The 13,849-nt window shown below is 34.2% G+C and overlaps 1 protein-coding gene across 1 annotated transcript in view; it reads right to left on the reverse strand.

Annotated features, from left to right (window-relative positions):
• Nucleotides 1-1,453: 1,453 nt before the first annotated feature.
• Nucleotides 1,454-13,849, reverse strand: part of MMRN1 (multimerin 1) — a 64,636-nt gene continuing 52,240 nt past the window's right edge. Inside the window, exons 7-8 of the mRNA XM_082605794.1 lie at nucleotides 3,935-4,087; nucleotides 1,454-2,688 (exon numbers count right to left, since the gene is read on the reverse strand). Coding sequence (XP_082461920.1) covers nucleotides 2,267-2,688; nucleotides 3,935-4,087 — 575 coding nt within the window. The 3' untranslated portion in view covers nucleotides 1,454-2,266. The remainder of the gene's footprint in view (nucleotides 2,689-3,934; nucleotides 4,088-13,849) is intronic.

The raw sequence follows: 13,849 nt of genomic DNA on the forward strand, positions 1-13,849 counted from the left end.
GGTCCTGGAGGGCCCCTCCCACCTGCCTGTCTTGTAGATTGTGATGTAATTTCAGGCAGGGACTAAAGAAATTATCAAAACTTTCCCAATATTTTTGAAAATGACACATTTACACAGAATAGAAATTGTCAGTCATTCAGCCTTTACTTGTCAGCATCTGGCTCACACTCTTCCCCAGTGTACTGAGTGAGGCTCAGCTATGAAGGCACAGCTATTTTGGCTCAACATGAGACATTCTGATTGGCATTAGTCACTTCACACTTACCTGCAGGGTTGTTCAAGATTCATTAGGCTGCAGTTTGAAATCTTCTACAGATTATCTGTGATATGTGTTGTAGTGTATTCATTCCTTTTTATTGATTGGCAGTCTTCTGCTGTATGGGTATGCCAGAGTTTGCTTAACTATTCATCTATTGCTGGACGTGTGGGTGGAACCTAGTTTTTGGCTATTATTAATAAAGTTACACTGAACATTTGTGTACAACTCTTTGTCCGAACATATGCTTTCAAGTTTCAGCAAATTTGAAAAATTTTTAAGTTTCTGCCATGAGGAGATAATATTTTCACTTTTGAGATTGGCAATATTTTTAAAAATTGTGAGTTTTGATGAGTATGCATTGGGGGTAATGAGGACTCTTTAAACATGAGCAAACTGGGCCTATGGAGTGGTACAAATCTTTTCAAGGGCACCTTGATAGTACGTTAGAAAATAAAAATATATGCTTATCCTTTGTTCCTGAAATTCTCACAATTTGCTGAACTATTGGGAAAATTACCTTCTTCCTGCCTCTGTTCCTCATAAGTGTAAGGAGGATAATACATGATATATATCTCATACGGTTAGTATGTTAGTCATAGGATTATAGTAAGCATTAAAGTAATTAATTCATGAAAAATGTTTGCCATACCAAAAACTTCTCACTTATTATTTTTAGGATAACTTATAGGAATTTCTTCTTCAAAACTATCTTGTTAAATATATAGGGAATATATGTTTAAGGGTGTTCACTACAATAACATTGTTATAATGAAACATTGGAGATAATCCAAATGGCCTTCATAAGGGATTATTAAATCAATTATGGTACATCTTAGGAGGTAACATACAGAAAGGATGGATGTGGGTGCTGGAGAAGAATGGCTCATTCTAAATACTGCCTCAGTCCTTCCTACTTGTGAAGCTTGGTCCATTCCTTAGTCAATTGCTGTTCAACCATAAAAATGATGATAATAATACCCACCTTATAAAAGCTTTTGTAAGGAATCAGTGTAAGTTGCTTAGAAGAAAACCAAGGCAGAGGGAGCATCCCATAAATCCATAAATTGTAGTATCACCATGGCATATATGCACCTGTTATAAGAATAAGGCAGATCTGCATGTGTTACCACAGGATACTCATTAGAGAAAAGTGTTATTTTTTTCCCCTGTAGATATTGTATGATGGAGGCAGGTAAAATATCCACTTCTATATTTTTAGACTTGGGTGTAAGTGTTCAAATGTGTCAAGTACTACTTTATTCTCTAATTATAGGAAGGGAACAATAGTTTTTTAAAAATTTTATTGAAGTATAGTTGACTTACAATGTTGTGTTAGCTTCTGGAGTACAACAAAGTGATTTAGTAATACATATGTATATTCTTTTTTCAAATTTTTCATTATGGTTGATCACAGGATATTGAATATAGTTTAGGAAGGGAACAATAGTTAAGCATATTTTAAGTTTCTAATTCAGCTTTAAAAATTCTCATTACAAATGAAAATTTTAATATGTAAAATTAATCAACTCAACAGTAAAGAATAAAAATCAAAGTTAAAAGAAACTTCTTGGTCTTTGAGTACTTTATTTGAATTTGTGAATTTAAGAAACATGTTATATATTTGTGTACACAGGGAATAACAAAAGTTAAATGTTCTATTGGAAAGACTACTGTGACTGGCAATATTGAGTGATTGTCATTTTATAATATTCCTTTTACACTGAAAGCCTTAACATGAAAAGACAAAAATAGGAATGGTTATGCTAACAAATGCACGTTGTTTTCCATGCCGCTAAGTCTCCTTAGGAGCAAGAACTCCATATACAGGTTGTCCAAAAGATATTCAAATAATTTTATGAAATAAACGAACTTGCAGCCTTACTCAGATTTTAAAAAGAAGTTGGTTTTCCTTCATGTGGAAAAACCAAAAACAGAGCAAATGTGCATGCAAAGATAAATAAAAACACTGGCTACATCTCAGAAAAGGTGACTGTCTTTCACACTAATTTATGTACGGTATAATAAGTAACCACTAAATGTAGTAGCAGGGGGAAATTTGGCTGGAATTGTTCCCTTTACAAGGCGCAACCACACTTCCTGCCCATAATTTAATTCTAATAAGGCATCCCCAGTCAAAACCCTATCACAGCTTATCTCACTGTTAATACTTTCAGACTCAAATGCAAGCTTGTCTACTCCATCAACCACTAAAAATCCAGATATATGAGCACTAAATGACTCAATGGTGTACTTAAAAACATACACCCCAAGATAGGGGACTCTGAATTTTCCAGTTCTTGGAGTATATGAGGCTCCATAGTTGACATCCAAGTTATTAAATAAGATAGGACCAGGTGTAGTCATTCCATATGTATGAGATGCAAAAAATGCCACCATCGGTGCATATCTGTAAGATCCTTTTGAAAAATCTGTTAGCGGAAAAAAATGGAAAGAGTTAATTTTCATGTTTTGATCTTGTTCTGTTTATATCTTTATCATTTTATCTCGGTAACAAAAAGCGTTAGTAGAAGAAAAACCGTCATTCATCAGACTTAACAAGGGCATATGTGTCTGGGTGTTTCCCCCTTTTCTTGCCTGAACTACCCAAAATTGCTTAGCCTCTCTGAGACTGTTTCTCCTCTGAGACTGTTTCTCCATTTAGATCAGGATAGAATGATAGTAACACTCAATACCTTCCTCATAGAAATGCCTCAGAGATTAATTTGCATGTTGCTTTGATCTCTCCAGAGATGAAGGAATTCAAAGCACTCTATGATTATTATGGTATGTCAGAATGTTTTAAAGCCTCTTGCAGGAATTAAAGCTGACATGATGCAGAAACAATTTTTCCAGCACCTTGTCAAACAGTTTCTAGAGGCTAAAACAGAAACCCAATGAAATTGTATGCACTGTCGAGAAGTAGACAAAAGCAATCTTCTATGTAATTAATGCCAAATGTACTTACAAAGGCTGAGATTTAAAAACAGACTAAAAAATTTACTGTTTATTATGCAGCACACTATTAAGAAAAGCCTGATCTGCAACATATTTTTTGCTGTCATTTTAAAGAGAATATATCTTAAGCCCTGCACACATTTTCTTGTATAAAAATCAGAAATGGTACGCTCTGGAAGTAAATCTATAGCAACCAATACTTATGAAAGTAAATGGGCAAAAAAGGCATCTTGTTTTATTCAATACACCTGAGCATGTCCTAACAGCCCTTAGCCAGTCAAAATGACACTATGAACTTGACCTTCATAGAAGACATACTGCTATTCACTTAGTATGGCTTCATTTAAAGGATCAGATCTGATATGAATCAAAGATGTATTCTTTAACAACTTGTTTGAGGAGAAAAAGTTTATACTAGTTCGACATATATATATGTATATATATATATATATATGTTTTCTTTTAAGATGCACTAGGAAAAAAATAAGTTGGGGGGGAATTTTCAATAAACTGCCTCTATTATACCAATATTGAAAATTTCAACTAGTGTATATCAATGAGTTTACCTGACAAAATCATGTATGTTATTCAATTAATTTGAGAAGTAAAAGGAATTAATCCTCAAGTGAGTCCAGATTAAGCAGGTCTAAACATTCATAAACAGTTCAGAAAATGTTTTTATGACATTGAGCAAATCCAAGGACGCGTGTACTTTCTTACCTGGAGCTAAAGCATTTTCTTCCACCACCTTGACAGTACAGTTGTCACCAGTAAAAGGATGTCGGCAAGCACAGATAAAGCTAGTTCTTCCATTTATACATGTGCCCCCATTCTGGCATGGGGATCTACTACAGTCTGAATACTCCTCTGTTACTGAAAAAGAATCAAGAGAAAAGAGGGTAAAAGTGACCTATTTTCCTGTTGATCTCAAATCATAGTTTGCAGCAGAATTAGAAATAAGGAAAATGCATTCCCAGGCCCAGGACACCCACCAATGTAATCATGGGACTTCATGCAAATCTCTGAACTACCTGAGCTGCTTCTTCTGAAGCCCTTTCCTGCTTTTTGGAAGTGGGACTAATTCTGTGATTCACTGCATTTATGTGTGATAAATATTAAGATTTTGGTCAACTGTAGAACAGATAGACTATCTGGACACACAATCATGTATATTTGGAACCAGTACATGACAAAAGTAATATTTCAAATCATTGGAGAAAAAAAAAGTCTGTTCAATAAATGGTGCTAAGTTAATTGGATATCCATAAAAATATAAATTCCATGTGTGCAAAAATACTAAATGTGAAAAAAACATATATGATTGCATTACAATCAAATAAAAGGAATATCTTTGTTGAGCTTTAAAATTTTGGAAAGCTCTTTCAACACAAACAAAATAAACAAAACCCAGAGGCCATAAAAGAAAAATCCTGACATTTGACCACCTAAGAATTAAAACTCATTTGCAATGAAAACCACCCATTATTGAATTTCAAAGTGCCAGATTAAGAGAAACTATTTTTTTAACAGCTACAACAATCTAATGACTAATTATAGCAAATGAAAAGTTGTGACTAATCCAAAAGAAAAAGTATGTAACCCTGTAAAAATAGTGAAAAGTGGGCAAATAATATGAACTGGCAAATCATTGAACAAAAACTACAAAGGCTCATTAAAATTTTCAGAACTTGTTCAACCTCACTACTAATTAAGGAATAACAAATTACCACCAACAACATTTTATCAGGTGGCAACATTTAAAAACAAAATAATCATGCAATATGAAGGAAAATGGGCATTCTCATACAATGTTGGTTAGAGCTTATATTGTTGGAACCTTCGAATAGGACAATTTGACCATATTTGACAGAATTAAAAAGGTTCATGTGCTTTGGAGCCAGAAATTTCTCCTGGCCAGAATATATATTACAGATACCCTTGCATATGTATACAAAGATAATTATTCAAGAAAGTTCTTTATGATATTACTTGCACTAGTGAAAAATTGTAGGACACCTACATGACCACTGATGAGGGACTTATTAAATGAATTATAGCATCTTTTCATCAAGGAATATTAGACAGCAGTAAAAGAGTGGGGTAAATCCCCAATATGTCTGATTTGCTGAAGACGGCAAGTTTCAGTTCACTCATTAGATATAGAATAATTTCAGTTATTTAGGAAACCTCAAATTGTGAATATGGTTATAAACATAATTCATAATTATGTGGAGAGAAAAGGTTGGAAGAATACATTACTAGCCACAGTTTCCACTATGGCTCCACCTTGTGGAAATAGTGTAAACAGTTTACAATTCACTCATTTCAAGTCATGGTCACTGATGATTTTTAAATTTAGGGTTATTTTATCATTTGTCTCAAGAGTGAGATCTAGAAATATTTTAAATAATTCTACCTCATATTTAATAATTCTAATTCATATAAAATGTGACCAAACTGCATGCCTGTATAATTAGAATTAAAAAAATTTTTTTGAAGTGTAGTTGATTTACAGTGTTATGTTATTAGTTTCAGGTGTACAATATAATGATGCAATATTTTAACAAACTATACTCCATTTAAAGTTATGATAAAATATTGACTATATTCCCATTTTGAGAAAAATATTTAATGGATCAGTGTCAAGTACAGAGCCTTATAACATACAACCAAAGATTGGTTGGCACTGATTTGTCAGTTGAAACTATTTGTATTTCATTATACAACCAGCTACAAATCTACTTTTGTATATCATCTGACTCATATTTTTTTATTTTATTACTAAAATACTTTAAAAATGGTTAGATACTTTATAATAAGTTCCTGTACATATTTGTGCTCAATAGGCAATTTCTTCTTGAATTAACAGCAAAAATCAGACTCCAATACATCATTTTCTTTTTGACATCTTTCCTCATCCCTTTTTATAGAATTAATTGTATGCATTCTCTTATTTGTTGTCTGATGCTCTGAAGTTCTGTTGAATTTATCATACCCTACTGTAATTGCTCACTTGTCCTTACTTCCAATGAGTGTGGGCTTTTGTGAGGTGAGGGCTCAGGTCCTCCATTTCTTAAACTTTGTGTCATTATTGACTAGCACAGTGCCTGACATATAGATGTGCTAAGTTGTCTTTTTAAAAATGAATAAACAGGGCTTCCCTGGTGGTGCAGTGGTTGAGAGTCTGCCTGCCGATGCAGGGGACACGGGTTCGTGCCCCGGTCCGGGAAGATCCCACATGCCGCGGAGCGGCTGGGCCCGTGAGCCATGGCCGCTGAGCCTGCGCGTCCGGAGCCTGTGCTCCGTCCGCAACAGGAGAGGCCACAACAGTGAGAGGCCCGCGTACCGCAAAAAAAAAAAAAAAAAAAAAATGAATAAACAAATCAATGGAAGATGGAGTAGATGACCTCATCCTTAATCTAATACTCTTATCCCTTCATCACAGTTTCTCAAACATCGTGTAGAGTTTGATGCTATGATGTCACTGGCATGTTTTTCTAGAGACGTAGAATTATTTCAAGCAAACTTTCCACAACTTCTACCTTGGGCTTCCATAACCTCTTAAACTCCTTCCAGTCCATTTATTTTCTTTGTTGGAGATCGTACAATTAGTTAAGTTATGCCAACTCAACATTCTACTATCTTGTGCAAAGAGCATAACTAATCTTTTAATATTCATTTCCCTGCTCTGAATATGACTAAAATTCTTTTACCACTGTCTTAGAATGTTTCATAAGTTTCAATTTGTTCTGGTCTTTGCTTTCTGTGCCCTAATATGTGCTCAAGTTACACTTTTCTATTAATCCTACTTCCATATTTCATAAATATTCATGTTAAATTTGAACTGATTGAAGAGCTCCTTACATTTTCAAAGCACTGTCTTTGCCAATATTTACCATTCTTTATTTTAATTACTTGCTTAATGTCTGAACTCCGTGAGAAGAGGGATTGCGTTGAATTTACCACTCTGTCCACTCAACCTTTCTTGGCGCTCATTCAGCACTTATTCAATAGGTATTTGATGAATAAAATGAAAGGGCACTTTATATTGATGTCTTCTATTTTTATTTATAGTACCCCTAACATGGCATATATAATATGTTTTACGTAACATAATGTTTTACTTTTCTTATTTAAATTATTTTTAAATTTGTAAAGCTTAGTTCTATTTTAGCATCAGTATTTTATTTTTTTATTTCTTCATTTAAACAGTAACGTTGTAGAGGGCAGATAACTCTGATCCCTGCTTAGGGCAGAATGGAGTTTGCAACAGGTTAGTGAGGAGACCTATCACTGCCTCTGGGTGAGTTTTGTCATACACAGAGGAAAACATTATACAAATCCACCAGTATCTGCTCTAGATACTGTATCCACACAACATTTGAACTTTTCTTTATCTTTCATCCTGATGCCAATGCTCTCTAACATGTTTTCACCCTCATACCAATGGATACATTAATTTTCAATGCTATTCTGTTGCATCATTTATCAAAATTATACCTATCAAATAATACTTATTCTTCCATTGCTCTAAAAATACTTCATATGTCCCTTTCAACAACTTCTAGAAATGTGAACAGTTGTTTATATTAAATTTTCAAATTCATTGCTCTAATCACTCATATCCTGTTCATTGGTGTATAGACAGATGGCAATATTGTTTCCAACCATCTTTACTACTTTTCCTTCAATTGTCAGTTTTAATTTTTGTTCTTCTTTTTAAATCGCATCTGTTGTTCTTGATATTGTTTCTGGGATCTTTTTTCTCAACCTTTCAAATATAATTTAAAGCTCATTTAATCATATCAGCAATCTTTACCAAATGAAGTAGCCCTGGCCCAGATGATTTACTATAACCCTTGTCATTAAACTATTTTCATTTATCTTAAGCCATGACTCAGAAAATTTAATGTTTTTTATTTGATATTATCATCTGTTTTGCCTTTTTCTCATGATCTTCAATCAAAAGTATTAAAAATGGCAAATATATTGAAATATGCTCAACAATGTTAGTCATTAGGAAAATGCAAAATAAAATCACAATTAGATACAGTAATACACTTATTAAAATGGTAAAATAAACAAAATTGACAGTGTCAAGTGCTGACAAGGTTGTGGAGCAATTAGAATTCTCATACATTACTCGTGGAAATAGCAAGCCTGTCCTTATAAAGTTAAAACTGTACTTATCTTACAACCAAGTTATGCTCCTGGTACATATAAAGTCAAGAAAAATCAAAACATATGTGTACACAAAAACCTTTATGTGAATGTTTATAGCACCTTTATTCAGAATCACCTCAAACTGAAAACAGCCAACATATCCTTCAACTACTAAATGGGTAAACAAACTGTAGTACAGCCATACAAAATGGACTACTACTTGGTAATGAAGAGGAATACATGCAACAACATGGATGGATCTCAAACATATTATACTAAGTGAAAGAAGCCAGACTCAAAAGCTTACACACAGTGTATGATTTAATTTAAAAGATACTCTGAAAAAAAAAAGATACTCTGGAAAAGATAAAAGGGTAAGGGAAGAAAACAGATCACTGGTTGCCAGTGGCTGGGAGTGGAGGTAGGGTTTGACTACAAAGTTACATAAGAGAATTTTGGGGGGGTGATGGAACTGTTCTTCATCTTCATTGTTGTGGTGATTGCATGACTACACATCTGTCAGAATTCATAGACTGCACATCAAAAACAGTGAATTGAACTCTGTAAATTATACCATAAAAAAACAAACCTCTCCCCAATATTTTTACTTCTATTATTTTGTTTGCACAGGTCTCCTACATCACTATGTCTTTTTGTCTTTTTCTTTTTCTTAAAGACTTTGAGTTCAGAGAATCACGCACTTTCCTTGTTCTGATGGTTCTGATTACTCCTTCCCCAACCCCCGTGCTCTCTTCAAATAAAGGAAATCTCCATGTTTCTGTCTTCAGTTCTCTTCTTTTTCTCTAGCTACCTAACTCACTTCTTTGCCCTCAAATATCACCTCTGGGCAATAATTTCCACTTTTTACCTACAAACTCTCTTTTGGTTCCAGACCTACATTTGTAAATGACTTCTGGACATTTCCACAGGGATAAGAGATCTTTAAACTCATGTATCACAGAATAAACTTCTCCTCCTGTGTACAACTGTACTTCCTCCTTAACCTTCCTATTTCTATTAATGGAATGACCAACTTCCCATCACTGATGCTTTATTTAAACTTTGATGTTATTCTTTATTCTAAGAGTTTGTATTTTCAATTAGCTGTTTTCTACTAAATATATATTCACTTTTAACTAACATTCCTAGTTTCCATTTTGTTCCTTTATCACTATTTGAAGTCTTAATCTATTCAAGCCAGGGCTGCTGTAATAATTTTCTAACTGATCTGTGGAAGAACTCAAAATAAATCTTAATAATGTACATACAAGATGATGTCATACTCCTGCTCAAAAATGTTTAATTGTTACCAACAGGATGAATTTAAACATATTATACTCAACACAGTGTGTAAATGGTTGATTGAATAAATGCTCAGCCCAAAGCTACCTCTTCCATGAGATTTGCCCAAACATCCAGTTCTCAATAAGACATGAAACTCTTATGATAATGATCTCCTATAACATTCATTTAGTGCTTAGTATATGCTGTGGCATGTTTCTTTTCTTTCACATTCAAAACAGCTTTATAACAACATAGTGTTCAAGAGCACATGGAAAAAATTTTAAAACATAAAACATAATAACCAAATATCACATTACTCTATAGGTACATCTTCCACTGTCAACTTTTGTTACAACAAAATAACAAAGTTTCCGTTATATCCCCAGTTGCCTGCAGAATTCACTACTTTTCCCACAGTTGAAGCCTATCCCACCATCTTATTTAATAATACTGCACTTGGCTCCCAACACACTCAGCACATCCCACAAAACTCTGCTTCTCTAACTTTCTCTGCCTTTTCTTTTATGCATAATATTTATCTCCTTTTAACATAGTATGTAATTTACATTTTTACTTTTTTTTCTCTATCCTTGCTAGCGTGTAAACTCCAAGAAGATAGAAATATTTTTAAATGTTATGATGTATCCAAAGCATCTATAACAATACCTGATTTTATTGGCACAGTATTTATGCTGATGCCTCGCAAATCTAAATATCCATGAAAATTTTTAAATTTAACGCTTGCTGAGGATTATAAAGCCTAGAAAAGAGTTCTTAAAGGACTGTTGATTAACTATAAAAATTGATTTCCTTTTCTGTAAAAGTTAGATGTGTATTTTAATTCCTATATGACTCTGGCACAGTGACACACAATAACTTTCTTTCACTGATTTCTTTAGCTGTCCAAACACTGTGTAATAATTTTTCTGGTAATTTGTTCGAGAGGTGAAGAGACTTGAGTTTTCATTAATCCACAGTATCAACAAAGTGCCATGTGATATTTTCCCCTAAAACAATGATATTCAAAATAAACAGCTTTGAATAATTCAAATTAAATTTATAATAAAATACTTATTATTTCCATTCAGATCCACTTTGAGGCTGTGTATAGTAAAACTGGCAATTACAACTTTTAGGGTATGTTTTTCAAATTTCATACATAGTTAATATACAGCAGAGCTATATTTTTATGCTGCAATTTTTTTGTCAAGATGTGAGTATCATGTCCACTCAGACTGCTGTGCCACATAGTCACAATCTGTGATTTAATAATCACAGCACATTCTTTTTCATGTTTGATAATCAATACAGCACAAAATAATACTATCATGTGCAATTTTGAACTTATAGTGTTGTCAGGGACTGGTGGAAAGACATCTATTCTGTGTATTTAATTACAGACCAGTTAATAATCAAATTTGGTGTCAAACCTTTGGTGTCAAAGAAACAGTCTATTGTTGAGAAATAGCTCCTGTGATTCTTGTCAGAAAACGAATCCTAGCATATGCAGTGACTATATAAATGGAACCTGGTATCCTGTCCCATTTCCTTTTTATTGTCAGACCATGTGTCATAAATTTTGGTTCAGATGTGAGTGTCAAGTGCATGAGTTTCTGACTGTTCACCTTAGGTACCATGGTCACTTTATTGCAAGACATAAAGCAGGAAAGGATTGTCAATTTTGTCAGCATCCTCTCTTCAACTGTCATCCTTCCATACAAAGGGGCATCCTCTGGAAAACTAGGGGAGTCTTTTCTTCTCCCAGGGAACAATGAACAAAAACTAGTTCATTTAATATTCTTTTCAATACTGATATGTTTTATTGACACAAACTGGGGAGGCTGTCTGCAGAAGACAGGTTTGCTAACCAACTCTGACACAAAGAATATCTTTAATATCATGAGCAGAAAAGAGTCAATATAACAGGCCTGAGACTGCTGCCTTTAGAAAGGCTGACTTGCAAGGATTTTCCCTTGATCTATGCCTGGGAACTTGGCTTGTCTCTATTCTCCAACTATTTAAAAAGTGTCTTTTGCAGTGCCCTGACTCTTCGGACAAGCTATATGGTTTATGCTGAACATCTACTTTCCTTTTAGAGTATGGAGTTTTGGTATGTGCTCAACAGAGGGTGCCTATGTAACCAGCCCTATTATGGAGTGAATGTTTGTGTCCCCCACAAACTCATAGGTGGAATTCCTAACTCCCCAGGTGATGGTATTAGGAGGTGGGGCCTGTGGGAGGTATTTAGGTCATTTAGGTATTTAGGGTGGCACCTTCATGAATAGGATTAGTGCCCTTTTAAAAGGGACCCCCAGAGAACTCTCTCACTCCTTCCCTTTCTGCCATGTGAGAATAAAACAAGAAGTTGACAGTCTGAAATCCAGAAGAGGGCTCTCATCAGAACCTGACCATGCCGGCCTGATCTCAAAACTGTGAGAAGTGAATTTCTCTTGACTATAAGCCACCTTATCTAGGGTACATTGTTATAGCAGTGTGAGCTCCAGTAAAACCCTTGAGAGCTTAATATCTGATGGTCTTCTCTGGGCAGAAAAATTGCACACATGTGACTGCATTTTTTGGTGACTGGAAAACAGAACACATAGAAGTACACCCCCTCATGGGAGGGAGAGAGCATAAGAAAGCCTATGCATGGATTTCTCCAGACTCTGCCTGGGTCTTTCCCCTTGCTGATCCTATCATTTATTATTTCACTATAATAATCCTTAGCTGTGTGTATAACTAAATGCTGAGTCCCATGAATGCTTCTAGCATAGCAAGCTTGTGTGTCATTTTGGATACCTTACAAAACACATCGTAAACTCAATTCAAGTAGCTATCTTTCAAAAATTAATTAGCTTATCTTCAATATTTTGTATAGAAGTCAACTTATCCTGAGGTATATGTGAGAACCTTTATTTTTTATGATATGGAAAAGCATATAAAGAGCTGAAATACCTTGGAAAAAACTCTTATTAAAACGTTTGTGGATTTTTTTAGTGCTTGTCAGTACCCATGCATTTTTATACATTTAAGCCTTTATATTTTTAATCCTGTTCTTTTTGATTTATTATGTGGTAAGCATAAGCTCTTTTATCAACATATGCTGAGTTTAAAACACAGTGACCTAAATTAAAGATGGAACAATGGAATACCATGAGCATTTAAATTATGTTGCTACATGGAAATAATTACATATCAAATATTAAGTGAAAATTTTAGAGAAAATAATATATAAACAGTGAATATAGCTGAGAAAATTGTATCACGTAGTCATAACTACCTCAATAATACACTGTATGAAAGTTGATTTCTTTGATTCTCAAACTTTGTAAGGTAGATATGTTATTCTAATTTTATAAATGAGGAAAGTAAGTTTTAGGAAAATAAATGACTTTTACAAATAAACACATTGCTAGGCAGGACTTAAACTTTGTTTCCCTGATTCCAAGTCCAGTGCTTCTCAGTCATCACAACTGCCTCTATGCTGTGTCACAAAATTTAGAAATGGTTTTAAAGTGATGTAAAATATTCACTAGGTTCTTATTTTTTCTTTGAAATTGCTCATATTCACAGAAATGATAATTTTAAAAGTTGTATTTGGTATACTGCCAAATCTGTTACAGAATTAGTCTTAAGAAGAGTAGTTAAAGTGACAGTGGTGAATAAAAGAGGTTTATTAAAGAGAGTTAAATATACTTGGTAAATACTGGAGGAACGGTTAAAATAAAAAGTCAGTGGTCTCACGAGCAGAAGGCGCATCCTCAGCCACGCTGCTGACATTGTTACAATAATTCAATTCAGGATTCAGCTCCTCTTGCAAGGCAAGCAGCCAAACCCACTCTGCAGGGACAAATCTGCCAATTGCTCCACAAACAAATCTTCAAAGAGGAAATAAAATCCTCTTGGTGTCTACTGGACTATTGTTTAGAAACAAATCAAATATTTAGGGATTCAACCAGAACAGTTTATCAGAATTGGCCTGAGAGGAATCATAATTAGCATAACTGAATGTGGGAATGGCTCCAAAGAAAGTGGTATGGAAGAGAACTCTGAATGTTACCTCCTACTGCATCAGCTCAAAGAAGATATGGTGAACAACTGATGCCAACTTTCAATGACAACTGCCCACTGGCCATGAACACAGAAAAGCTAAACTGAAAAGTAGCCCTTTTACTTCCTTCTGGTCAA

The sequence above is a fragment of the Mesoplodon mirus genome, assembly GCF_964341445.2.
Source record: "Mesoplodon mirus genome assembly, chromosome: 2".
Classification (NCBI taxonomy): Eukaryota; Metazoa; Chordata; class Mammalia; order Artiodactyla; family Ziphiidae; genus Mesoplodon; species Mesoplodon mirus.